The sequence below is a fragment of the Anthonomus grandis genome, chromosome 4, assembly GCF_022605725.1.
Source record: "Anthonomus grandis grandis chromosome 4, icAntGran1.3, whole genome shotgun sequence".
Classification (NCBI taxonomy): domain Eukaryota; kingdom Metazoa; phylum Arthropoda; class Insecta; order Coleoptera; family Curculionidae; genus Anthonomus; species Anthonomus grandis.
Window position 1 is genome coordinate 5,049,117 of NC_065549.1, and position 26,819 is coordinate 5,075,935.

Sequence of the window (26,819 nt, forward strand, 5' to 3'; positions counted from 1 at the left end):
ATACCTCTATTTAGTGTGGACCAATAATGGACATCCATTGGAGGATGTACCTACGTATGCTTCCTGGTGTACTCAGAATGAAATTTACAGGAATTACTTAAGTAGGCTTTGAAACCATATTTCCATGCCTCTTTGATTTATCCAGAAGGATTTTAACGAAGTCATTGCATTCGATTGACATGGAATTTTTGACAGATTTGACATATGAGGTGTCATTGTGTTCAGAATAAAAAAAGATGACCAAAAACCTTCGAAAGTTTAGCACTTTTTTGGTCACAACTTGTGTTTGGTGTATCCTGCTCAAACTCAAAAATAATAAACAGTAACTCCTTAAATTAGGTCAATATTAATGAACTGGTGGATTTCAAGTGCATTTATGCTATTAATCGAGAAATTGAGGTTATAGTAAACGAAAACCGTACAACTCAGTAATTTCTTTATTATTGCTCCTTTATGCTGACACGCGATTGTAGTTTCTCTTCTGGCATGTTTATTGACTGTCTGCCCTCTTCCGTTGCAGATTTGATGGAACGTTTGCTTGCTGTAGCTAAAGCTAAAAATAAATAAATTAAAAAAATATAAAACATTTTAAATTGAGGAACAACTTTCAGCGGCTAAATTCTCAGACACCCGAGACTTTCTGGGTTCAGTTGCCTCTACCCCATCCGCACCATTCTCCAGTTCATGCACTTTTATTTCTTGTTCCACTTCGGTTACTAAAATAAAAAAAAGTAACTAAAATAAATCAGCTTTTATAAGATGATTGATTTGCACCTTTTGCTTTGCCCTTTTTGCCTTTTTTGCCTCCCTTTTTCTTCTTAGGTTTTGGGGGTGGTAGCTGGGTGTCCGGATAGTAAGACATATAGTTCCTTACAAGTTCCACACAGTCTATCTCTTTCTTTCTTGTGGTGAACAAGGTTTTTACCGATTGTACGAGGTCCTTGTCTAGCTTTTTTATTTTAGCTTTTTTTAGTTCTTTTTCGAACTCTTCTGGGGTTATTGGGTGGTCAGGTAAGGATAGTATGAAATGCCTAGGAAATTAATTAGAAATATAAGTTTTTCTTGCAATAGTATATTTACCCAAAGTCTTTCCTGGCTTTGGCTTTCTTCGGTTTCATCAAGAGGTACCGGCATCTTTCGTAAATAAGCTTCTTGGTGTCCGGACCGTGTATTTCGTAATTGCTCAAAATTCCCCCTATTTTCACTATTTTTCCTACATTGTTGATTTTGTTTAGGACCTAAGGGCTCGAATGGGTTCAACAAATCATATTCAGGAATTCATATTTTAACCTCTCACCCCCTTGGATTCCTTTTTAACATACATATTGTCCATATTGACGTAGTATAATGGATCTTTGGTTTTTCCGGCCAGCATGGTCAAAAGAAAATGGGCTTCTTCCGGGGCATAAATGTTGTTGCCGATGTGTAATATTTGTAGGGAGTGGTTCTTGTTTACGGCCGTTCTTATTGACCTTAAGGATTTACCTATCAACCTGAAATTATTGCGAAAAAAATCGATTATTGTGTTCAAAATTAGTGGGAAAGTCATTAAGGTTGAGTTGACTCTATAACGAGAAGAGTTTTACAGCATTTATTGAGAGGAAATATATCAACAAGTTTATTTTGAGGGTTTTTCGGATTTTTTAGGTTCAGCAATAGTCGTTGATTTGATTCATTTTGCTTCCCAGGGATGGCTTTTTCTTATAGTAGAGAAGTAAAAGTTTTCAAACTTTCATGGTTCATTTATTCTCTTTTACAATTGTGTTTGAAAAAAATGCTGAAATAGGGGTCCAATCATTTTATTAGAAGAAACTGTGTTGCAAATTTCACATCTCTAATTGTCGGATTTTCTGAGGTATGAGCACTTTGTCTCTGGAAATGTAAATTTTTTTTCGACTTTTATGACTAATCTTTTTTTTTTTTGGAAAAAAATTCTAAAATAGTTATTAATGACAATAGGCAATAGACAATCGAATTTTATTGCTTCTAAAGTAATACAATATATACTTATAGCAATAGAGTACAGGCATTACAAGGAAAAAAAATATCTTTAAACAAAAACAAAATAAAGAAATCTGCTGAATTATAAAGCACCGTTTAGAAAAATTACAGTTAAAAAATAGGTAGCAAGGCAGAATTATTTAATATAAAAAACTAAAAACAGTAACGTAAAAAATTGGCTATAGTTATAACCTATATAAACTAATCACTAACATAATTACATAAACCAAAACCATATAATATGTCTCATAAGAAAAATAAAATACTAGACCTATACGAATCATGTGCTTTAAAGAAAAAAGCAAAAAGTGAAGGTTTAGTTGCAAAATGATTGATTGTGAGTGAAATGAACTCACGTTGCCAGGTAAGTAAGTATGTTTTTAATAAAAATATTTATTTTCTACAACCGTGCATAAATTCCTCACTTTACACACTTCCCAAGGCTTATAAAGTTTGACTTTGTACGCACTAGTACGTAAAAAACGTCAAAAAGGAATTACACATTAGTGGAAAGTGTGTAAAATGAATGTAAAGTATTCACGCTAGCGGAAAAAATATTTTTTACAGTCATTTTTTTTCCAAATAAAATCTTAAAAGTGTAGGAAAATTTAAAAACTTTTTTTTCTAAAAAGATATAAAAAAAAATAATTAATAAAAAATACTTTTTTTGTTTTTAACCAATGCATGCATTACCATTTAATAAAGGATCTCGTTATATGTGATTTGTTTTTTTTTAGATTTAAGATGATTTATTTTGTATTTGTATGAAAATAATTAAATATATTAATACTCTCTGCCTGGATTCCATCTATCCAACAGTTTCAGCCGTACTGAAGCAGGAGGAGGTGGAGTCCTTATCTACACCAGAGAACCGTTTCTTGTAAAGAAGATTCCAACTATAGACAACATGTCAATAGAGACACACTTTGAAGTCGTTGCGACTGAGATTGAAGCCTTGCAGGTTGTAGTCTTGAGTGCTTACAGATCTCCATCAGGTAAATTGGACGTGTTCTTTCAGAGTCTTGATACAGTTCTAAATTTCTTATTCCCTAGACGCAAACGTGCCTTTATTTATGGTGATTTTAATATAGATCTACTAGCGGATAACCTTATTTCAGCCGAGTTCACCCAACTTGTCAGCACATATGACTTTAAATTCCTGGTAAATAGCGCAACTAGAATCTTAAAAACCACAAAAAGTAGTTGCCTTGATAACTGCATAACAAATTGTGCAATTAATTGTAAATGTACCCTATGGGACATTTATATGTCAGATCATATGGCTATTACTAATACATATGAATCAATAAATGAAAGTACTGAAAACACCCACACAACGGTCTTAGAGTTCAGACCGTATTGTGGAGAGAGATTTTCTCGCTGTGTTACTTCATTACTAAACGTTGACTGGTTGTTGGTACTTGATAATTGTAACGTTGACAATTCTTTTGAAATATTTCTCAATGTTCTAATGTCTATTATAGACTTTCATATTCCCAAAAAAACTATAACAATTCTCACCACAAATAAAGAAAAAAATGGTTTAATAATGAACTGAAGAGATTGAGAAATAACTTAAACTTCTTTTCTACTTTAAATAACCATAACAGTACTCTAGATCTCTCAGAATGGCTAAAAATTCGTGTATAAAGGAATATAAAACTAAAATAAAACAAGCGAGACACTCGTATTATACAAACAAAATAGGAAATAGTCATAACAAATCCAAACCCATCTGGAACATCATTAAAAAAACAAAAAATAATGATCCTAGTAATTTGAAATGTAATGTAACTCCCGATGAGTTTAACAAATTCTTTCTGAATATAGCTGACTCAATTACAAATATACACTGCAAAAATCTAATGACCCTGTACAATTTACAGCAAAATATGTACATAACAATTCAACAGTATTTCTCTCACCTGTTACCGAAATAGAGGTCATTGATCTTTTGAAAAGTTTAAGTGATAATTCTGCTCAAGACATCTTTGGTTTGAGCAATAAAATATTGAAACAACTTGCAAATGGTTTGGCCCTACCACTATCTCTAATAATAAACAAATGTTTTTCATCTGGTACATTTCCACAAAAGCTTAAAATAAGTAAAGTTGTTCCTATATTTAAAAAGGGTAATATGGATGATCCAGGAAATCATCGACCCATATGAATAATACCGATATTATCCAATCCCATTGAGCTCTGTCTAAACCAACGTCTCATATCTTTTTTTGATAAACATAATTTACTTTCACCAGCGCAATTTGGCTTTCGAAAAGGAAGATCCACTGCTGATGCACTCAGGGTAATGGTAGACTACCTCGTTGATGCATTTGAGGGGGGCAAGACAGTGAGTGCAATTTTCTGCGATCTCTCAAAAGCGTTCGACTGTGTCTCGCATAATATTTTGTTGAGCAAGTTGGATTTTTATGGTATTCGGTATTTGCCTGGAACTTATCCAGTCCTACCTTTGTGAGCGTCAGCAGATGGTGACTTGTGGAGGAAGAACATCCTCAGTACTTCCAATAACAACAAGGGCGCCTCAGGGATAAATCTTGGGTCCTCTTCTGTTTTTACTTTATGTAAATGAATTACCCGCCCACTTCTCAGAGGTGATGTCTGTGCAATATGCGGATGACACAACTCTTCTCAGTCGGCATTCAGATCTGATTTCCCTACTGAATGGAACTAGTGCAACACTTCACAAGTTAAAAGCATGGTTTGCTGACAATAATCTATGCTTGAATCTAAATAAAACAGAGGTGGTTAATTTCTCTTAAAGACATCAGAGAATAGACGCGATCAAATTTCTGGGTAATAAATTATCATGGAAGAGCCATATAATAGATCTGGCAATAAAACTCTCGTCGGTTCTTTTTCTGTTGCGCAGAATTGTTCAATTGACGCCTCCAGTAGTATGTAGAACGGCGTATATGGGACTTTTTTAATCAAAGTTGTCATATGGACTGTTTATTTGGGGTAACTCGGCTGACTGGCAGAGAGCATTTAAGTTGCAAAAATCGGCACTCAGAATTCTAGAAAAAAAACCAATACCTAGATAGTTGTAGACCTTTATTCAAAAATTTAAAAATCATGAAAATGCCTGGCCTATACATTCACCAATGTCTGATGTTTGCTAGAACACACTCTTTTAGATTTAGCACAGTAAATAGTAGGCACTTATATGACACCAGACATGGGCGAAATCTCTTACTTCCACAACACCGGCTTAGTCTAACCCATAAGGGCTATATGACTAATGCCATAAAACTTTTTAATGCAATACCCGAAACCACAAAACAACTACATTTAAATAGATTTAAGCAAGTATAACGAAAATAACGAAAAACATAACGAAAAACCTGATTTTGGAGATCTGTCCATACTCATTGAACGAATTCTACAATAGTCTTTAACCTAGTTTATCAAAATTTATCGCATATTATACTTTCATACCTGTATAACAAATGTTTCATACATACTTAGTGAGCATTTCTGATGCGAACCAAAATTGTATTTTGTTTTATACTGTGAACAAAATGTAAGTTTTTTTTGTTTGCTATGTTATGTAGGTAAAACTCTGATAGATTAATGTCTGTCTCCCTTTATGCACTGTATTATTGGCGTTTGACAGTCTATACTTTTTGACGATGCTAAGCTGTTGGATGTATATAAGTAAATAAAGAAGTATTATTATTATTATTATTATTATTATTAATAAAACATACAATAATCGGTGATATTAATTTAGACTTCTGAAGTCTGCACAGTATATTATATATTAACAATTTATGTAACAAGTGTGTAAAATAAGCCTTTTTTGATCAATGGGAAACTTGTCGACAATTCCCATGAATAAAAAAGGGGATTTTTCACACGTGTAACATACAAAATTTTTTCTACTACCCAAGAAAACATCAAATTACTTTACGCACTTAAACGACTTTACGGTAAAAAAACGTCAAAACATTTGTTGACAAATTATAAATTAAACGTCAAATTACTTTTTTACGCACTAGTGCCTAAAAGTGAAACTTAACACACCCTGGGCAGTGTGTAAAGTGAACAATTAGCAGTAAGTTGATCATCTATTAAACTAATTCACGATAAGTCCGCGACATTCCAAGAGCCAGGGCTTTGTTAAGAGAGAAAATTAGGATGTCATGTTGTCTTCTGGCTGTAATCAAGGATTAAACGCAACTGTTTAAAGGGATATAAGGAAATAAGTGTGTAAAATTAAATTCACCTAATAAATACAGATATCGTATTTACAGAATATCTTCCAAATAATGCATTTCATCCATTTGAGCAATACATAGAATCTAATGTTAATATGTTGTGACTAGTCCATTTATCATATCATTTTAGCATTTTAAATTGTAATTTATAAATGTAGCGTGTCGTATTTTATGGTCATGATTTTAAAACGGTAATTCACCACTTTGAATTGCAATCATTTTAAATTTTTCTGTTTCATTTATTCTGAATCATTATTCTACTTTACTGACTTGTGTAAACTTATTTATATTTGTGTTGACATGAATAAATTATTACTAGTATTACTGTAGGCCTAGCTCAAATAAACTCTCTATACCCTCAATACTTACCGATTATTACTCAGATCTAGTTCTTCCAAACGTTGAGACTTGGTGATGTACCTGGACAAGGGTTTAACGGCCAAAATTACCCCGATACCGTTCCAAGCCAAGTTCAACTTCTTAATGCGATCGCTATTTAAAAACCCCGAAAACAACCTTTTGTTGCCTAAAAAAAAATCTCTTTTTTTCTTAAATTATTAAAAATTATAATAGGGCACACCTGGGGCAGTAAAGAACCCGTTCCAAGACAGATCGAGCTCCTCTAAACACTTGTTCTCCAACAGGATTTTCTCCATGGTTTCCGCGGAATTTTCACTGATATTATTATGGCTGAGATTAAGGGTTTTTAGGGAGGTGTTCTCGCATAATCCGTCTCGGAGGGCCAAAAGTCCGTTGTCACCCAACTCGTTGAAGCTTAAGTCTAATTGTTTTAAGGTTTGTAGGCCTGAGAGCACGTAACCCAGTTTTTTCGCACCTAAAGTTAAGGTTTTCTTATAGAGAGGTATTTTTGAAGTTAAAAAAGTCCATGTCGGTAAAATATTTGAGTAGTTATGGCGGCGGTTTTGGTTGGGGCCAATTTTCACTATTTTTGGGAATATTTCCAGAAATAGTTGAAGTATTCTTGTAAGGGTTTTAGTAGAAAAAAGAGCCTTCTTTATGGAACAATTTCATTACATACGCTTTCTATACTTCAAAAATCAGGTCGTCCAAGGGCCACCAAATTTGAGGTTTTCGAAACTCATATTGCAACATCAAGATTTGTATTCATTGGCAGACATTTCTAGGCAAAAATTCGAATATTTTCATATTTTTTTATCATGAATAATGTGGAGTTCTTGAGGTTGGATTTGAGAGTCAAAACATCAATATGGGTGGACTATTTAAGTAGTTATGGCAGTTTTGGTTGCGGCAGTTTTGGTTCTCAGCAACTTTTCTAGTAGTTTTAAAAATTAGAGTATTTTTAAAAGGATTTTACTAGAAGAATGTGCCTTCCTTACCGAACAAATTTACATAAGAACGCTTTTTGTATCTATAAAACTTTTTGAGTTAGAGGCAATTTTGTCAGCCAAGGTCCAAGAACCACCAAATTTTATTAATTAACAATATTTATGGGCATATCATAGAAAAATCTTGGAGTATTTTTATACATTTTTCACATGTATATTGCGGAGTTCTTGAGGTTGGATTTGGAGGTAAATTCATGAATGCAGATTAAGTATTTGGAGAGTTACCCCAGTTTTTGTTAGGGCATATTTTTTGCCAGTTTTCTTAACAAATTTTCACTTTTCATGCAATTATTTAAACAAATAATTAGAATATTCTTAACAAGGTTTAAGTAAAAGAAAGCGCGTTTCTTACCCAACAATTTCGTATACAAACACTTTCTGTACCTCAAAAACTTCTTGAGTTACGCATATTGAGACATCAGGATTTTTATGCATTAGTGAACGTTTTTGAACTGCCTGGAGTCAAAAGATAATGGAACTTAACGACAATTTTGAATTAACTGCCTGGAATAAAAGAATTATGATGTTTATGTGCCTGAAATTCTTTGGCTCAACTGCCTGGAACAATAAAATCAGTTTGGTGTCTTAAGTTTACATAAATATGTCCCTGGCTTCTAAGATCATTAATGCAAGAACGACTTGACTGTCTGACAACAAGTTTCCATAGTTGCTTGGAATTCTATGACTCAACTGCCTGGAATAAATAAACCATTCAACTGCCTAAAATTTAAATTTAAAAAAAAACGAGAGTTTCTAGCTCAATTGCATGGAATCAAGAATTAATTAAATTTTAAAAAAATCGTAATTTAACATGAATAGTTCAGATTAAATTTTCAGTTTTTCATTAAAATTTTTGAAAACTACTTAAATTTAGACGAAAATTATGACTTGACTGACTGAATTGAAGAGATGACGAAACTTAATGAAAATTATGGATTAGCTGCCTAGAATTGATCAAATCTATGGTTTAAGTGCCTGGAATTCTTTATCTCATGCAACGGCGTTCATTTCTTACCCGGGCACAAATTTGAGGTTTTTGAAACACATATTTGATACATTAAGATTTTTATTCATTAGCGATCATTTTTGGGCAATTTAGGAGGTACAATTTAAATGTTACAATTGATTCTCAATTGCCTGGAAGGAATAAATGAATATTTTTTGTGCCTGTAGAGAATATATTATTGCCTAAAAAATTTGTCTTGAACTAGAGATTTTAAGATAATTTATGGTCAATAAATGCCTGTAAGGCAATTTCTGTATGAATGAAAGTGAAAGACGCAAATTCTGTGAATGAATAAAATGATGAACTAAAGAAAAATATAATGCTTGAACAAGATAGAAATATTTAGAAGGGAAAAACAATTTGAGCCTGGAGTCAATGAAAGAAAATATTTTGTATTTGGCCACTTACTGCCTGGAAGAAATAATTCATTACTCCAGTGCTTGGAAGGAAGAATTAAAAAAAAAACAAAATAACGTTTTATGTAGAGAATTGCAATAAAATGTTCAGGTCCAACGTCTTCTTCCAGATACTGGAAATCATTTATTTATTCAGACCCTAAGACAGAAAACAAATATCTTTATTTATTTTTCATTTAAGGCACTTTTTCAGGCGATAATTTCTTTATTCCTTTTAGGCAGAAACTTCACTTTGTATACAAATAGGTCCTTTTAGACACCAATCCTTCATTTCTCAAGTATTTTTATTCCCTTAATATTCATTAATTTAATACATATAAAAAACTCCCCAGTTCGAGGTTCACAATTAGGATCTCCGAAACTGTAAAACTTACAAGGTCGGTTAAATTGCAGAAATTTAATACTAATAAATTTACTTCCAGGCATTACAATTTTTCTGCTCAAAATTGGGAATGCTATTTTTTTCAACAAATATTCACTTTTCTTGGGAATATTTCTGCAAATAATTGGAATATTCTTGAAGGAATTTTAGCAGAAGAAAGTGCGTTTCTTACCCAAAAATTTCATAAATGAAATTTTTTTTACATGAATATTGTAAAGTTCCTGAGGATGGGTTTGAGGATAAAATCAGCAATATGGGTAAATAATTTAGATAGTTATGGCAGTTTTGGTTGAGGCCTGTTTTTGTGCTTATTTTCTCAACAAATGTTCACTATTCTTGGGAATATTTCCACAAATAGTTGAATGTAGCGGATATTTTTGAGCATAGATTAGGAACAATTCAGAATATTTCCATAATTTTTATACATGAATATTGTGGAGTTTTTGGGGTTAGATTTAAAGGTAAAAATATCACTATGGGTGAAACATATGGGCAGCTAAAGCGGTTTTGGTTGAGGCATTGTTTTTTTGGTAATTTTCTCATGCAAATATTTACACAAATAATTGGAATATTCTTGAAAAGGTTTTAGTAGAAGAAAGTGCATTTCTTATCCAACAATTTCATGTACAAACACTTTCTGTACCTCAAAAATTTGTTGGTTCAGAGGCAGTTTTGTCAGCCATGGTCAAAGAGCATGTCATATTGAGATCAAGATTTTTATTAATTGGTGAACATTTTTGGGACTGCCTGAAGTCAAAATATGATGAATTCTATGGCTTGACTATCTGGAATAACTAAAACATGCAATCTCCTTAAATTAAAAAAAAAACAACAGCTCATGGCTTAAAATCGTAATTTAACTAGAGTCTTTATGAATGAGAACTTTAGTTCAGCTGTTCTTTTGAACTGAAAAAATTTTCAGTTTTTCATTAAAATTTTGAAAATTCCATAATAAACTCACTAGAATTTAATAAGTTCGTGGTTTAAGTGCCTGGAATTCTACGACTCGACTGTTTGGAATAAATAAAACATTTAATCGCCTAAAATTTAGAAAAAAACGACACTTCATAGCTCAAAATCGTAATTCAACTTTAATAGTTTAACTGAAATTGAAAAAAAATTGTCTGTTTTTTTTAGGTAATTTTTTAATTCCTGGAAGCAGTTTTTCATTTTGACTGTTATTGAAGAGTTGACGAAAATTATGAATTAAAAGCAAAGAATTTAATAACTCTATGGCTTAAATGCCTAAAATTCTTTGACCCAATTGCCTGGAACAATCAAACTATTTGGTGCCTAAAATTCAGAAAAATATATGAATGTCTCCTAGAATCATTGATGAAAGAATGGCTTGACTGTCTGGAAACAAAAATCCATAGTTTATGTGCCTGGAATTCTATGACTCAACTGCCTGGAATTAATAAAACATTCAACTGCGTGCATTTATTACCCGACAGTTTTATATAGGAACGCTTTCTTTACCTGAAAAAGCTTTTTTAGTTAAAGGCAATTTTGTTAGGCATATTGAGATATTAGGACTTTTTTATTAATTAGCAGACATTTTTGGGCATAACTTAGGAATATTTTCTTCATTTTTCTCACATGAATATTGTGCAGTTCTTGATGATGAGTTCGAAAGTAAAAAAGTCGATTTGACCTCACATTTAAACGTATATACTTACCTTCTTCTCCAATTCTGCATTCGTACAGCGACAAATACTGCAAAGCCATATTTTCAATCAGCATGTCACTTAACGTCTCGGTCATTTCCACCGACAGCCAGTTATCGGTCAAAATCAATTCTTGCACGTGCATATTTACCTTCATCGCCTCGCTAAGTGCCCTTATCTGTTTATCGGTTAAACCGTAGTACTAAAAAAGTAAAAATCCAGTAGAATAATTTTTGGTATAAAATTTTGGTACCTTTAAGTCCAAAGTGTTCGTGTCTAATGAGTCTATGATCCGAGAAATGGGCACAATGTCCAGTTCGTGGCAGATTTTTTTGTATTTTTCGATGCCGATTTCGTCGCTAACTGGCGGAGGTTCTGGAAAATAATATTAACTGTTTTATTGATTGTAGTGTTAATCAATCAAGTCTTTATGCAAAATGTTCCTAAATTATGTGTTTGTCTGTTTAAATGAATAAAATTAATCAACCGTTTTGCTTGATTTTCAAAGATTCATCAGAATTTGTCATTTTAAAGTCAATTCGCGATCAAAGAAACTTATATTAATCAAGAATTTTGCTTCATTTTCAAAGGATTTCATAAGAAGCCGTGATTGTCTTATTCAATTAAAATTATTTGAAATTAATCAATAATTTTACTTTTTATTTTCAGAGCAAGTTTTCTCTTTCTTTTCAAAATCTCTTCCAGATTTATAATGTTGTTTGTTACAGATTGTCACAAATAAATAAAACTAATGACACGAATCAATAATTTTACTTAATTTTCAAAGGTTTCTTTGCTTTTTTTATTTTACAAATTAATTGAAATAAATCAATAATTTTGCTTAATTGTCATAGATCTCTTAAAATATTAAGCAAAATTTCCGATAAAAAATTTGCCTTAATAAGAATCAATTAAAATAATTAAAATTAATCAATGATTTTAATAAATCAATTTTCATTTAATGCGAGTCAAAAAAATTTATTGGAATCTATCAGCTTACATATTTTCTTATTCTTTTTTAATGATGCTTTGAATCAAAATCAATAGCACTAATTAAAATCAATCAATAATTTTGGTAGGTATCAAATTTTATTTTATTTCCAAATTAATAAAATTAATTTAAATTAATCAATATTGATTTTGCTTAGTTTTCAGAAATTTCTTAAAATAAATTGTCATTTAATACGAATCAAAAACTTATTGAAACTGATCAAGAAATCTGTCTAATTTTCAGAGATTCCTTAATAATTAATTAAAATTTATATAAAGCTTAGAAATAATTAATAATTTTCAGAGATTTATTTTTTTTAATTAAAAATTCTCACTGAATAAGAATCAATAAAATTAATTGAACCTAATCAATAGTTAATCTTATAAAATTATTTTTCATTTTTAAATTGCTTAGCTTAATTTTAAATTTAATAGATAAAATCAATAATTCATTCTTGATTTTAAGCCTCCATTTCCTTTTAATGAAACCATTTAAAACTTATTAAGAATCAATAAAATTCAATGAAACTAATCAAGAATTCTACCTGACTTTGAGATTCCTTTAACATTAATAAAATTCAATAAACCGGAATTGATCAATACATTTTCTTACTTTTTACTTTAAGATCCCTTTAAAATTAATCATTATGTATCACTAAAACTAAAACACAAAAAATAATAATTTTTCTTAGTTTCCAATATTTTTAATACTTCAGGCAATTTTTTTTTCATTTAAAAATTCTCAATAAGAATCTTAATTTTAAATTAATTACACAAAATCAATTCAAAATGTATTCTTGATTTTCATATATCCGTTATGATTTAATGCAAAATTATAAATTTTTATTTAATGAAACCACTTCAAACTTTGTAAGAATGAATAAAATTCGTTGAATATAATTTAAAATTCTGCCTGATTTTTAGAGATTCCTTTATTATCAATAAAATCAATGAAACCAAATGAATCAATAGTTTGTCTTAGCTTTGGGTCATTTATCATTAAAACTAGTGCAAAAACTTATCAATATTTGATTTTTTTAAGATTTCAGGAAGTTTTTTTTATTTATAAATTTCCTCAATAAAAATTAATAAAACTAATTGAGGTTAAATAATAGTTTAGCTTTGTTTTAAATTTACTAAAGTAAATTAATCATTTCCTTCTTGATTTTATACTTTCATTAAAAATAAAGCACTGAAACTAATCAATAATTTTGCCTGATTTTCAAATATTTATTTAATGTGAGTAAAAATCAATAAAATCAAATTAATCAATAATTTTACTCGCGTTTGATAGATTACCTTAAAATTAATGAAAATCACTAAAACTAATAGAAAACAATGAATAATTTATCAAGATTTTTAGGATTTCAGACAGCTTCTTGTATTATGTATTTATAGAATATTAAAACTGAATAAAATATAAAATAAAAAAATAAAATAATTTTAAATTTATTAGTCGAAATTCATAATTTCCTTTCGTTAGACTTTTAATAGGATTTAATTGAAAGTTCAATTTTTTTTTATTTATGGACATTTGCAGTCAATGAAAGCGCTTGAAACTTTATAAGAATCAATAAAATTCATTGAAACTAATCAACAATTCTACCTTAAAAATCAATAAAACCAAGTTAATCGATAACTGTGCTTACGTTTGATAGATTCTTTAAAAATTATTCAAAATCACTAAAACTAACACAAAAAATCAATAATTTTCTTCATTTTGCCAGATTTTTAATATTTCAAGTAATTTTTTTGAATAAATTTTCACTCAATAAAACTAATGGAATTTAATCAACAGCTCAGCTTAATTTTAAATTTACTAAACGAAAATCAATAATTTTCTTTGAATTTCTCCTTCTGAATTGTTTATTTCGAATCAATAAAATTAATTAAAATTCATCAACGATGTTGCTTAATTTTTAGAGATTTCTTATGCAGAAGCTCTGAATTTTTTTTCTTTTTGCAAAAATGTCACTTAAGTATTAATAACACTCATTGAAAGTAATCAACATTTCTGCCATAAAAACCAATAAAACTAGTCAATTTATCAATAATTTTGCTTAAGTTTCAAAGATTCTTTAAAAATTAATTAAAATCACTAAAACTAACATAAAAAATCAATAATTTTCTTCAGTTTGCCAGATTTTTGATATTATAAGTAATTTTTTTTATAAATTGTCACTTAATAAAACTAATGGAATTTGATCAACAGCTTAGCTTAATTTTAAATTTACAAAACGAAAATCACTAATTTTCTTTTGATTTTTAGACCTTCATTAACATTTAATGCAAAATTTCATTTTTTAAAATTTAGACACAAACCGAATTAATGAATTATTTTTTGCTTACGTTTGAGAGACTCTTTATTTCGAATCAATAAAATTCATCAACAATGTTGCTTAATTTTTAGAGATTTCTTATGCAGAAGCCCTAATTTTATTTTTTTTTTCAAAATTGTTAATTAGTATCAATAACACTCTACTTTCAATGAGTCAACATTTTTGCCATAAAAATCAATAAAACTAGTTTATCAGAAATTTTGCTTACATTTCAAACATTCTTTTGAAATGAATTAAAGGCACTAAAACTAAAAGAAAAAAATCTATATTTTTTTCTTGATTCTTAGGGAAATCTTAAGATTTAATGCAAAACTTCAGTTTTTTTATTCATAAAAGCACTTTCAGTACAACTAATAAAATTGATTAATAATTTTGCTTAATCCAGAGATGCCTCGCCTAATGCCTTATGAACCTAAGAACCAATAAATCCAATTCAAACTCATTGAAATTAATCATTAATCCAATTAACAATCACTTTTATTAACTCTTAGAAAAATGGAGCAATTGAAGAAACACTATTGACTCATACAGATTTTATTGACTCAAATACCTTCAAAATTGAATGCCAAATCAATTCCGGGATCCTCTAGCGGCGGGAACAAAAACAACCGGTTCTTAGTCAAAGAACTGCTGGACAAAAGCAACTGGGCCAAACATTGAAAAGATTTCGTGTTTCTTTCTAACAAGTGTTGGCTATCGCACAAATCCTCGATGAAAGGAATCTCTTCGGAGACGGTGCTCAAAGCTCTGAGCAGAAGGTCACCTTGACTCACGTACCGTTTAAATTTGTCCTCCAGTTTCGCGGTCATGGTGCTTTTCTTCATCGGAACCGGTGCCTCCTTTGCGGTTGTTTCCTGAAGGTTCGGGAGGAGCCATAGGGCACTTTGAGCCACTAAAACACAAAGTTTTCTATGCGGTCCAGTGTTTCTCTTGATTTATTACCTCTCATATCGGATGCGGCCGTCATTCCGAGTGAACCTTCTTCGGAAGGCACGTCCGGTGTATAGGAGGGACGCAAACTCGAATCGTAATCCATTGTGGGGTAACAAAAATTGCAACAACAAAAAAAAATGGGTTAAAACTCAAGTCGTCATTTGACGCAAGGGAGTGAAACTCAAGGTTGTTCAGAAAATTTACCAACTTTCAAAACCACAAATAAGAATGTCAATTTCTATCTGACACATATTTACCTAATTAAAAATACCGACAAAGAAACCGCAAAAATAATCATTTAAGATTATAGAACGTATTTATATATACATAACTAATCATACATAACAAACCTTAAATGGGAAGAATATTTTTAGATAGAAAATAAAAAAAAATATTTACATGCAAAAGAACTTAAATTTTAATTTTTTGAAGGTCCTAAATAGGACCTTCAAAGTAACAGTTATTTTTTTGTTTTACAGATTATTTTCATTGTATTTACAATGAAAATAATCTCTAAAAACATGGAACCGAAGTAACTGAAATGTAATAAATTAAAAAAAAAACACAAATAGATTACAAAACCTCGAAAAAAAAATCAATTGATTTTTATATGAACAACAATCTGAATGGAGAGGAGGATTTTTTGAGGATAGTTTCCAATCAAGATCTTGTTACCTGGTGCACTTAATACTATAATAATAGGTTGTAAGTTAAAGATTATTTCCAAGCACTTTGTAGGTACTCCCTTTGTAGGTAATTTAAAAACTTCTTTCACGTGTTTAATACGGCACTTATTTCAGGATCTTGAAAAGCAATTTTACTAGCATTCATTTTGCCAGGAAATAATGATCATTGACCAAAACATTATTACAACCACTTAAGACATAAAGACATCGTCTTAAAATCTAAGTTTCCCCTTGTAATTGATGTGTTTTACGTCCAATTTTAACACGATTATTGACTAATGTTAGCTTTGCGATCTTCTGAAGTTCGTAGAAGAGCCTTTACGTTGATAAATTATACTAGGAACTTCAGTCACTTAGAAATTCTTTCAGGTGCTTGGATTAACTTTTTTAGGGTTTTTTTTTTTTAATAGAAATTTATTCCAGACTCTTGAGGTACTTAATATAAGTTGCTCACTTATCTGGGGTTTTCAGAAATTTATTCCAGACTTTTAGGTTATTCAGATGTTACTTCCAGGCACTCGAATGCTTAAAAAAAGCGCTTTAAACAACTGAAAGCAGCCCCTAAGTTACTCACAAAAGGAGTTTGTTGAAATTACTTAAAAATAGCCTTCAACTAAGTTACATTGTCTTAAATGTCTGGAAGAAACTTTCAAAGGACTTAAATGCCTGGCAAAAAATCTTCTTTAAGAGCAGGTTAATGTTGGTCTTTTTCGAAGAATGTTGTAACAACTTATTTAATCACTTATTCCAGGTGCTTGGATTACTTAATTTAAAGATTTTGAAATAGTTAGTCACTTATTACAGGTTTTTGAAAAACTTATTTCAAGCATTTAGATGCTCACAAATTGCTCTTCAAGACCCTGGACTAAGTGCCTACACTGTTTTAATGAGACATCTTTCTTACATTCATTTGAAATCATCTGCCCATCCTAGTCAGAGATATGCACTTTGTAACTACTACAAAATGTACCCTTATTTTGATTAAAATTGCTGAAGATGTTATCAAACTATTTGGATCATGGTCTCGTTATCCATTTTATATGTAAATGTAAACCATGCCCATGGTTTACATATCTGATAAACCATAATAATGATGTATTCATGCGACTAATCGAACATTGACAATTTTAAACGTTTCTCGATGGATTCCTCTTTTAAATATTCTGGCATGCTCTTTGTAATATTGATGTATCCGTCTCATCTTTGAATTGTAAGGGAGCTATTAGGAGTAGATTTTTTAACATCAACAATATTAAGCATTTTTGACACACATGCACCATTAAGAATAAAAAATGGTAAGCACACTAAGAATCCTGTCCATTGGAATTACTACACAAATCTAAGAAATCTTACAAGAGCTGAAAAAAAAGCATATCTTAATCACAAGTATAAAAATTGTAGTTTGAAGGAGAAATGGGCTGAGCTTAAAAAATAAAAATAAAACAATTCCAGATCACCTAAAAAATGTTGACCAATTAAACAAATATTTTACTGAAATAGGACAAAATAATAAAAATTCTAAACCTGATTTGCTGAATTTTTATAATAATAACTTATTACATAACATGACTTTTCAATATATATATTTCTGTTGATGAAGAATTAATTTATAAAATTATTCTTAATATAAAATCTCTTTGCTGTGCGTTTATAATAACATTTATAACACACATCATAAATAGTAGCTGGATTGAGAACTCATACTTTCCAAAAAACTGGAAAATAGCCAACGTTTTGCCTTTGGCTAAAGTTAATAACCCCACCAAGATCAATATCAATTTTGCCAACTTTCTCAAAAATTTTGGAAAAAGCTATGGAAACTCAGATAATCAACTATGTTGATAGACTTAATATTATTCCTTCCAAACAGTCGGGATTTAGACCCCGATATAATTTTATTGTTCGACCGCACTGTGTGATAAAGTGAACGATATTGTCACTTCTCAAGATTTTGGAAATGCAACGGTCTTGATCCTATTAGATTATTCCAAAGCATTTAATATGATGGATCATAATATCTTGATTGCGATTTTAAAATATATAGGCTTTAAGGAGGCTTCGTCTCTTTTAATTAATTCATTTTTTCAGACAGAAAACAGCTAGTTTGCCTTGAGGGAAAAAAATTAGAATTTTTAAGTGTCAAATCAGTACCTTAGGGTAGTATGCTTGGCCCACTTCTATATAGCATATATACCTTTGACATTGCAAATTCCTTAAAATATTGTAAATATCATCTCTATGCAGACGATACTCACATTTATTCGTCATTTATATCTAGTTTAGCTGCAATATCAACAGAACAAATAAATAATGACTTAGGGGAATTATTGAAATCTTCGGAAGATCATTTACTGAAAATAAATTCTGGCAAATCGACAGCCATTCTACTCTGCAATGAAACTTATAAAAACCAGTTACAGAATAGTACAAAACTTAAACTAGGCAACAATATAATAGAATATAAGGACTCACTTAAAAATCTAGGCTTAATATTGGATTATAAATTAAAATTTAAAGAACATATTACTTTTTGTTTAAAAAAAGCATATTCGATGTTGAAACTAATTTATTCAAATAGATATTATTTATCGCAAAAAACTAAGGATATGCTCTGTGAAACACTCGTTTTATCATTTTTCAACTTTGCTGATCACGTATATGGGCCTTTTTTGGACAGCCTGGACATAGAAAGAGTTCAAAAAGTGCAAAATTGCTGTCTGAGACTCATATTTGGCATAAGGCGTAGACAAAGAATATCTCACAAATTGTCCGAAATGGATGAGTGGACGGCGCAATTTACATTCGGCAATATTTTTTTATAAAATTATTAAATTTCAATGTCCTCCACATCTCCACCGCAAAATTAAATATCGCATCGATGTTCATAACATCAATATCCGAAAATTAAACCTTTTAACTATACCACCTCATAAAACTAAAACATTCAAGAAGTCTTTTATCTATCAAATTCCCTCTGTAATTAATAAATACAAAATAATGGACTTTTCTTTATCGATACCAGTCTTCAAAACAAAGTTTAAAGCCAAATTGGTTCAAGAGCATCATCTCACTCAGCAGCTGCATCTTTTTGGAGGTAAGCTGATTTAGCTTTTTTTAAAAAAATAGTTCATAGTTTTATTATGTATTATTTCATTTATAAGCACGTATATTTGGGAATAAATAAACTATTATTATACAAATCATTTTAGTTTATTTGGTTCCGATGGTAGTTCCTTAAAAAGTCTCTGTTAACAAGATCAAAGGACTTAGTCAAGTCATAATAAACCCTAGCAACAAAATGCCTTACACAAATCTGTTCAAATATGTAGTTCAATCTTTCTAAAAAAGGGATTTCTGTGGTGTTTTCCCTTCAAAAAATTATGCTGAAATGTTTAAAATAAATAATATTGTTTTGTCATCACACGTTTGTAGTAATTATAATTATTAACTTTAATTTTTTCTTAGTCAATACTTTAAATTTAAATTAAGTCTTTACTCGTATTTAATAATTATGCATTCAAAAATACGCGTTTTGTTAATAACTTATTTAACTTTACATAATATGCCTTACATCTTTTCCTTTTCCTACCTTTTGTATATTCCTGAACTATACATATCTTTCCTTATATTAAATACGAATGCGCAAAGAGTGGGAGAAAAAGGTGAATAGCTGTGAATTGAGTAGCAGCAATCCTAGCTTTGAGCGAAAACCGGATCGATCAATAAGTGTCGACACTGTTTTACGCGCGTATTTTTCGGTACGTGACCTACTGCACCCATCCCCAAAATATCCAGGGTAAAGTTACTTTATTTATTAAGTTACTCTCTCTTTACGTTTACGAATCAGCAGGTGAGAAGTTTAGATTAACGGTTAAATTCGAATATTGAGTCAGTGAAACCTATGACTTAAGGGTTTTATTTAATTCCCTCGGGATACACATATTTCGAAGGAGTTAGCCCAAATATTTTAAAAGTTATTTTGGTAAATGAGAAAAGAAGTTTTTCGAATACTTTTGAAAAGACCAACATATTTGAAAGAGAGCGATAATTATTTGGATCTTTTTTGTGAATTGGAAAACTTCAGCACATTTTGAGAAATAAGTAAATTAACCTCGATTAAAGGAGTTATTTATAATATTTTCCAATAAAACAGAAATTAAATCTGCAACATGCCTTAAAATAAAAGAAGAAATCTCATCTGGACCACACGAGGTAGAAGAACACCATAAACCTTATCTTCAGTTACAAGACTTAAGAATAAGTTATCAATAGAATTCAACATACAAAGACACCGTAAGTTACATTATAAGTTATCTCCCATTGCATTCACCTCATTTAAAAGTTGGTACTTAAAAATGTTGCAAATGACTTGAGGATCCTATGACTGTCATCACATAAGAGATGTAAATTGTTAGTAATTTCTAAACAGTTCTGGTAATTTATTTTAAATTAGTCATTATACTTATGTAAGGATCTTTACTACCTTAATAATTCAACTTTTCATGCTTTTTCTTTGCTCAATGAAAAGCGTTCTGGTTAATGTCAAAAAATGCATAAAATTTTTCATCGACATCAGTGGCATAGTACACATTATTAAAAGTTTGGGAAAACATCACAAATAATCGACTGATTAATCTTCCTTTAGAACTTTTATAAATTCTACCTAGGTTACGTTTTTATGACAGCACTAGGTGACCAGAAAACCCAGTGGTTACCAACTTCCTGTCCCAACTCCCTTTTATTTTCATAAATCATATACCCAAGGAAAACGTGACACAAATAAAACACAAATCTTATATTAATTACAATTTTTATTATACAGGCATTCAAACAATAATATGCAGTAGCGTAACACATCAGTCTTACAATAAAATATAATTTTTTTTCCAAGCAATATTAACATACTTTAGCATAATCGAATAGGTACCTAAACTTTTAACAGAAACGTAGTAGCTTCGTTTATCTAAATATAGGGTCCGTCCGATATAAGAAAATATAATTTGCCCAGAGCGATACCCTTAAATTACAATAATATAAGTTACACATAGTAAATATGAGCAGTACAGAATACAGAAAGCGTAAATCTCAACACTGAATCATCAAACGAACGATCTTATTGTTGCTTTTTCTTTGTTATGGAATGTTCATGTTTTAAATGAGTTCAGTGCGGTCATTCTAATAAGCTAACTCATCCTCACTAAACTAACTATAGTATAAAATTCGTTTTTATAATAAAAAAATTACTTCTTTTTTTTGTGATATGGCTTATGTAAAATGGCAATATTAGCAAAAATACTCAAGTACAAACTTTACCAAGTCGGTTTGCTTTAGGTGGAAATATATTCGTATCAAACTCTAACTACTGATTTTTTGTTTGTTTGTTTGGTCTATAATTTCGATTGTTGATGCGGATATGTTGGGCATATTTAAACGAAATATTTGAGGGAAAATACTAATTTTTTAAGGAAAAATTGGTGTTTATCCCAGGTTGTCCTGGATTTGGGTTTAAGGGTAGACACTTTGGGAGGAAATAAAGACCCTGAAAGTTAAAAAGTTTAAGAATGTGGACACATATTTTTGGTTAGGAAGTGATAACACGATTGGGAAGGTGGAATATTAATTGGAGGGAAAAAATAGTAATCTGAAATATGACACTTTCATTATTGCAGCAGACATAACAAATATAATTAACAAATTAGAGAAAGTAATGTTCATCGATCGATCCAATATCAAAAACATAGCGTGATATGGTGTGGTGGACAAGTTAAGCTGTTCAGAGGAAATAAAGAGAAGACTGACAATGAACAATATCGAGAGATCAAGCAATTACAAAAACAGTGAAAGTAATGCTGGCCAATTCCTTGATCTTCGCAATTGCTGTTTATTCTGCTGAAACATGGGCACTAAAGAACACAGAATTGAAGAATTATGGGTATATGGATGAATCCTAAGAGTATCATGGGTGGGACACAATACAAACTTTTTTTTTTACAAGATTTTACAAGAATTAAAGACAAAAAATCAATAAAGTATATCTCAGTTACTCTCATCACATAGCTAAAAAATTAGGTGAGATGGAAAACCTCGTGTATAGGGAAATAGACCTAGAGGACAAAGAATTATCTCAGATACTCAGGGTTTTATGGGAAAGATCGAAACTTGATAAAATACAAATTTGGGCCAAAAGCTCATCACTTCCTATTAGTTGATTTTTTTTTTCTGCTTGACTTTGCATTTTGGGTGCCATGGAAAAATGTATTCAACTGTCTTATTATTTCTAAACCAACTGATTAAAATTGGCTGTTTTACTATATCAAGACTTCGATGAAAGACCTCGTATGTCAAATATTGGAATACGAGGTCTTTCAAGGTATTCAAAATGCCATTTTTCTTCATGATGAAATGATGAGTTTCAGGGCATTTAAAAAGTACCAAAAGCGTTACTTTACGAGTCTTATATCCAGTTTTTTTAAGGCCTTTCGTTATACAGTTTTTAGTTTTATCGATTTTCTTGTTTAATTTTGTTATTATTTTTTCACTTTATTTGTTTGATTTGAGGGATTAATTAAGTGGGCTTGAATGGATTAGATGAAGTACCAATTTGTAGGCAATTAAATAACTCCATAAGCTCTTCAAGGCAATTAAAAAACAGGAAACAAAATATATTATTCAGATGAACATTCAGACTGGATTATTTATTGTTAAATCCTCCCTATTTAGATAAAAATTGTAAAATATGGCGTAAAAAAATAAAAAAAAAGTTGGTATGTAGACAATTTAAACTCTGATTACCCATTTCTGACTGAAGAAATTATACAATTTTTTTTGAGGTAGTTAATAATTTCTTTTAGCTATTCCAGGCATTTCAGTATAAGAGAATCTTTTTTAGGTAAAATTGAGGATGATGTGAGAGAAGAGTTTCTTCTCCTTTCCTTGATATTCGATGGCACCAAAAAAATTAAGAGGTATTTAATTTTGACCTCCGGTTTCTTCGGAAGTTGGACCGGAAGTTGATTGTTTTCTCTATGAATTTATTAAAGAGAAACAAAAAAATAGTGGTCCAAAATATTTTTCTCCTAGACTACCATTTTAATCTAGGAAGTCACGGTTCTGTTAAAATATGTTTTTATCAAGGGAAGCTTGGAAAAATAGACTTGACTGTCTTTTTTTTTAACTTAGTTCTAAGCTTAGTCATGGCACACTAAATTCAAATTTAAACAATTCAAGACAGAAATGTCAAATATTGACATACAAGTTCTTTGTATCCAAATGTCATTTTTTTAATCGTAATATTTAATAGATAAGTAAGTATTCATTAAAAGACGTAATCGATTATTCTTATTGTTTCGAGTTTTCCCAAAAAATACAATAATGGCAATAACGTTGGTATTTAAATATGTATTATATATTTGGTAAATTTTTAAATATTTCGATAAAAAGTAAACTTTTGGACATTAAGCGTGCCATGACTATAGTAAAACATATTTTAATCTCCCCCTGATTAAAATTTAATCGAAAAATAGGTGGGTCCGCCTTTTCGTTTTGTTTATTCCCAAGCCTCGCTCGACTAAAAATTGCCTTAATAAAAACGACGAATTGAACCAACTGTTTTGAACTTATTATCTTACCTTTTCTGTATTTTATAGACAAAAGCCTTACAAACTGGGTAAAATTCAAATTTGGACCAAAAATCCAGTTCTAAAAAATGCGCCCATGACTGAACTGAAGACAACACCTTTTTTATATTAAAAAAATAAGTTGATTTGAACCACTTATGAACATTTCATCATAGATTTTCAAGCCCTTAAAAACTAAACACAAATCCCCGTTTTGCCCACTAAAACCTGATTTAAATCACCTCCTTTCCTTATAATTCAAATGAAACAAAACCCGATTGCAAAAGCCTGCAATGACCTGTCCCCAATACATGTTCCAAGCCCCATTTAATAACCGATTGCTCACGAAACAAATACAAAATATATATATATAAAACACAAACGTCTAAGCTTAAACGAACTACAGTAGAGTTATCTTAGAAAAATAATAAATGCAAATATAAAAATATAAATCATATGTGTCGAATATTCTACCGTTTCTTTTGGTCACACTTTTACATAAAATAACACAGTAAGTAGTAGTATGGTCAGTTTTAAAAGGATAAAATAAAATTTTTTGAGATCCCTGCAGAGATTTTCTGTGTAAGTGTATATGTGGTATTCAAGCGTGGATATTATTACGGTATAGTTTGAGCGCTTATATTTTACGATATCCACGTTTAAAGCCGCATTGGAAGCTGAAGCGTTAAAAGGTTACGGATACAGAGAAAGAGAGAGATTTTTGTTTTCAAAGTTAAGTGTGTTTTTACCGAGCAGAAACACGACGTCACGTTTTACACAAAGACAAATATGAGTGTGTGAGTAAAACATTTCCATTTATAACGATGCTTTAAATCTTTGCGCATTTAACATGTACTCGATTAGCTCTAAATATTATCATTGTCAACAGGTAAATAGTTAATACGCACCCTCCTCACTTAAAATTACTTTTTTTCGGCCTCCTCGCTGGCCGGTTCTCCGGTCCCGTTGGTCACCGACTCCTCTTTCTTTTCATCTTTTTCCTTTTTCTCCTCCTCCTTTTCTTTCTTCTCCTCTTTTTTCTCTTCTTTCTTTTCTTCTTTGTCCTCTTTCTTTTCTTCGGAGGATTGCTTCTTTTTACCTTTGGCGGGGGTCGCCGGTTTTGGTTTCGGTTCCATACTGGGATCGAGGATCAGTTTACCGACGTTCTTACGGTCGTGCATCTTTTGCATCGCCTCTACCACCTAAAATGAGTTTATTAAAGATCCCATGTGACGGCAAGTAAGTTTCGTCAGGTTAATGAGACAAGAAATAATTTTTAAATTTTTCTGGTTGTCTTATCCTGAAGAAATCAATTAGCAGAAACACGTGTTAGTACGTACTATTCTTAGCTTTTCTGATTCGTTACGGCAAGACAAACGGAAGAAGTTATCGTGATTTGACTCTTGATAATACACTTAAGGTGACAACAATAATTTAGGACCAGGAATAATTGATAGTGAAAGAACGTTTAAAGATCATGTTTCGTCTAAATTAAAAGTTGGCTATTTTCTCCTATGAAATTTTATGATGTAGTTATGCCTTATGTTTGGATTCACAAATATTCAAAAAATACAAAGGTTACAAAACTCGTTGCTAACGTTTTATCTTTGATATTTGACGGTTAAATATGTATAATAGGCGAATAATGCATGCTTTATACTTTTGTTTATAAATTTGACTAATGGCATATTTTATAGAACAGATATTTATAATATCATTATCAAACGAAAACGTATTGTAACTATTTCGGTCCGTAGTAAGGCAATTTACAAGCATTCTTTTTCTTTTGGAATCTTCGTGATTTTTTCGGTTTTCTGATTACTTTGCCTCGAAGAAGCTAAAAAGTAGAAACACGTGCCAGTAAGCACTAACCTTCTTTAGTATAACCAGAAATAATTATGATTTTCTAGCTGCTTAAAATTAAAGAAGCCGATGAGGAGAAACACGCGTCAGCAAGTATAATCACTTGACATTTTTAGGGAAACCAGACATTATTTAAATAGATTGTTTCACCTTGAAGAAGTCAATAATCAAAAACCAGAATCGATGAAAAAATTATTGTGACTTTTCCAGGTTTTTATGTGAATTGCCTTGAAGAAGCCAAAAAGAAGAAACATGTGCCAGTAATTAGCAACCTCACTTTCGGCTTTTTTAGGGCAACCAGAGATCATTTTTGTTGATTTTCTGCTCGTTTTACCCTGAAGAACCCAATAAACAGAAACCCGAACACCAGAAATGGTACAAACATTTTTGTAGGGTTTCCAAATTTCTAGTTGATCACCTTGAAGTAGCCAAAATGAAGAAACGCTTGTCAACAACTTACATTTTCACCTTATCAGCTATTTTAGGGGGCAAATTTCAGAAATATTGGGACAAAAAAAATTTACAATTTATTGTACTTTAAAGCCGATGATGCCTAGTCTACAAATTGTCAACGTTTCGGTCTATAAGAAGACCATCTTCTAAGCTGTTATGATGCAAAACTTCGTGTAAGTCTTTTTATAATTTTTTTCTAGATTTTTGGTTGTTTTGCCTTAAAGAGGCCAAAAAAGGAGAAACATGTGCCAGTACGTACCAACCTGCTTTTTTACGGCAACTAGGGACTGATTATAGGCTAAGGATGAAAGTCTGCATTTCATTCTAACAACGGATTTTGTTTAATTAATGGCACACCTGGACTATTGATGTAGCGATAAATTATTAATCGTTGAATCCATGGAAATTATTATTTTTTTGGACTATAATTTTCTAATTAGTGGAAATTGGATTTAAAGAAAGAAGCGTTTTTTTAGGACTATAATGAGTGTGTAAATTTACTTTTGTTCCATTAATGATTTTCTCAATTAATAGCAAACCTGGACTATTATCATAAATAATTATCAAAGAGATTCAACTATTGCAGTTATAGAAAATATTGAATTTTTTAGTACAGGTACACTTTTGACTATACCATTGTAGTCCGAGTATGTAATTCTAATTTTATCCTATTAATAAATTTTTGACGCTGATACGCCTAGACTATAATTATTGATCATAAATTATTAAGATTTTAGTAATACAAGTACACCTGAACTATAAGTCTGAGGAGGCAAGTCTTCAGTTTGTTCTAATATTGTTTTTTTTTTTAATTAATGGCACATTTGGACTATCAAAAGTATATAAAAATATAAATATTAAA

At 30.6% G+C, this 26,819-nt stretch overlaps 2 protein-coding genes across 3 annotated transcripts in view; both read right to left on the bottom strand.

Annotated features, from left to right (window-relative positions):
• Nucleotides 1–419: 419 nt before the first annotated feature.
• Nucleotides 420–15,517, bottom strand: LOC126735099 (leucine-rich repeat-containing protein 74A-like). 2 transcript variants are annotated; one of them, XM_050439001.1, is made up of 11 exons: nt 15,349–15,517; nt 14,957–15,298; nt 11,331–11,452; nt 11,090–11,279; nt 6,820–7,074; nt 6,609–6,765; nt 1,298–1,493; nt 1,081–1,238; nt 775–1,031; nt 606–716; nt 420–553 (listed from the first exon to the last, which is right to left on the bottom strand). In XM_050439001.1, exons 1-11 carry the CDS (start codon nt 15,440–15,442, stop codon nt 441–443), a joined length of 1,995 nt encoding a protein of 664 aa, XP_050294958.1. In that variant the 5' UTR covers nt 15,443–15,517; the 3' UTR covers nt 420–440. The 2 variants fall into 2 exon arrangements, with proteins under 2 accessions (XP_050294958.1, XP_050294957.1); XM_050439000.1 differs by having other exon boundaries at nt 603–716.
• Nucleotides 15,518–20,818: 5,301 nt separating this feature from the next.
• Nucleotides 20,819–26,819, bottom strand: part of LOC126734963 (synaptic vesicle membrane protein VAT-1 homolog-like) — a 41,238-nt gene continuing 35,237 nt past the window's right edge. Inside the window, exon 7 of the mRNA XM_050438829.1 lies at nt 20,819–24,843. Within this exon, the coding sequence (XP_050294786.1) occupies nt 24,565–24,843 (279 nt within the window). The 3' untranslated portion in view covers nt 20,819–24,564. The remainder of the gene's footprint in view (nt 24,844–26,819) is intronic.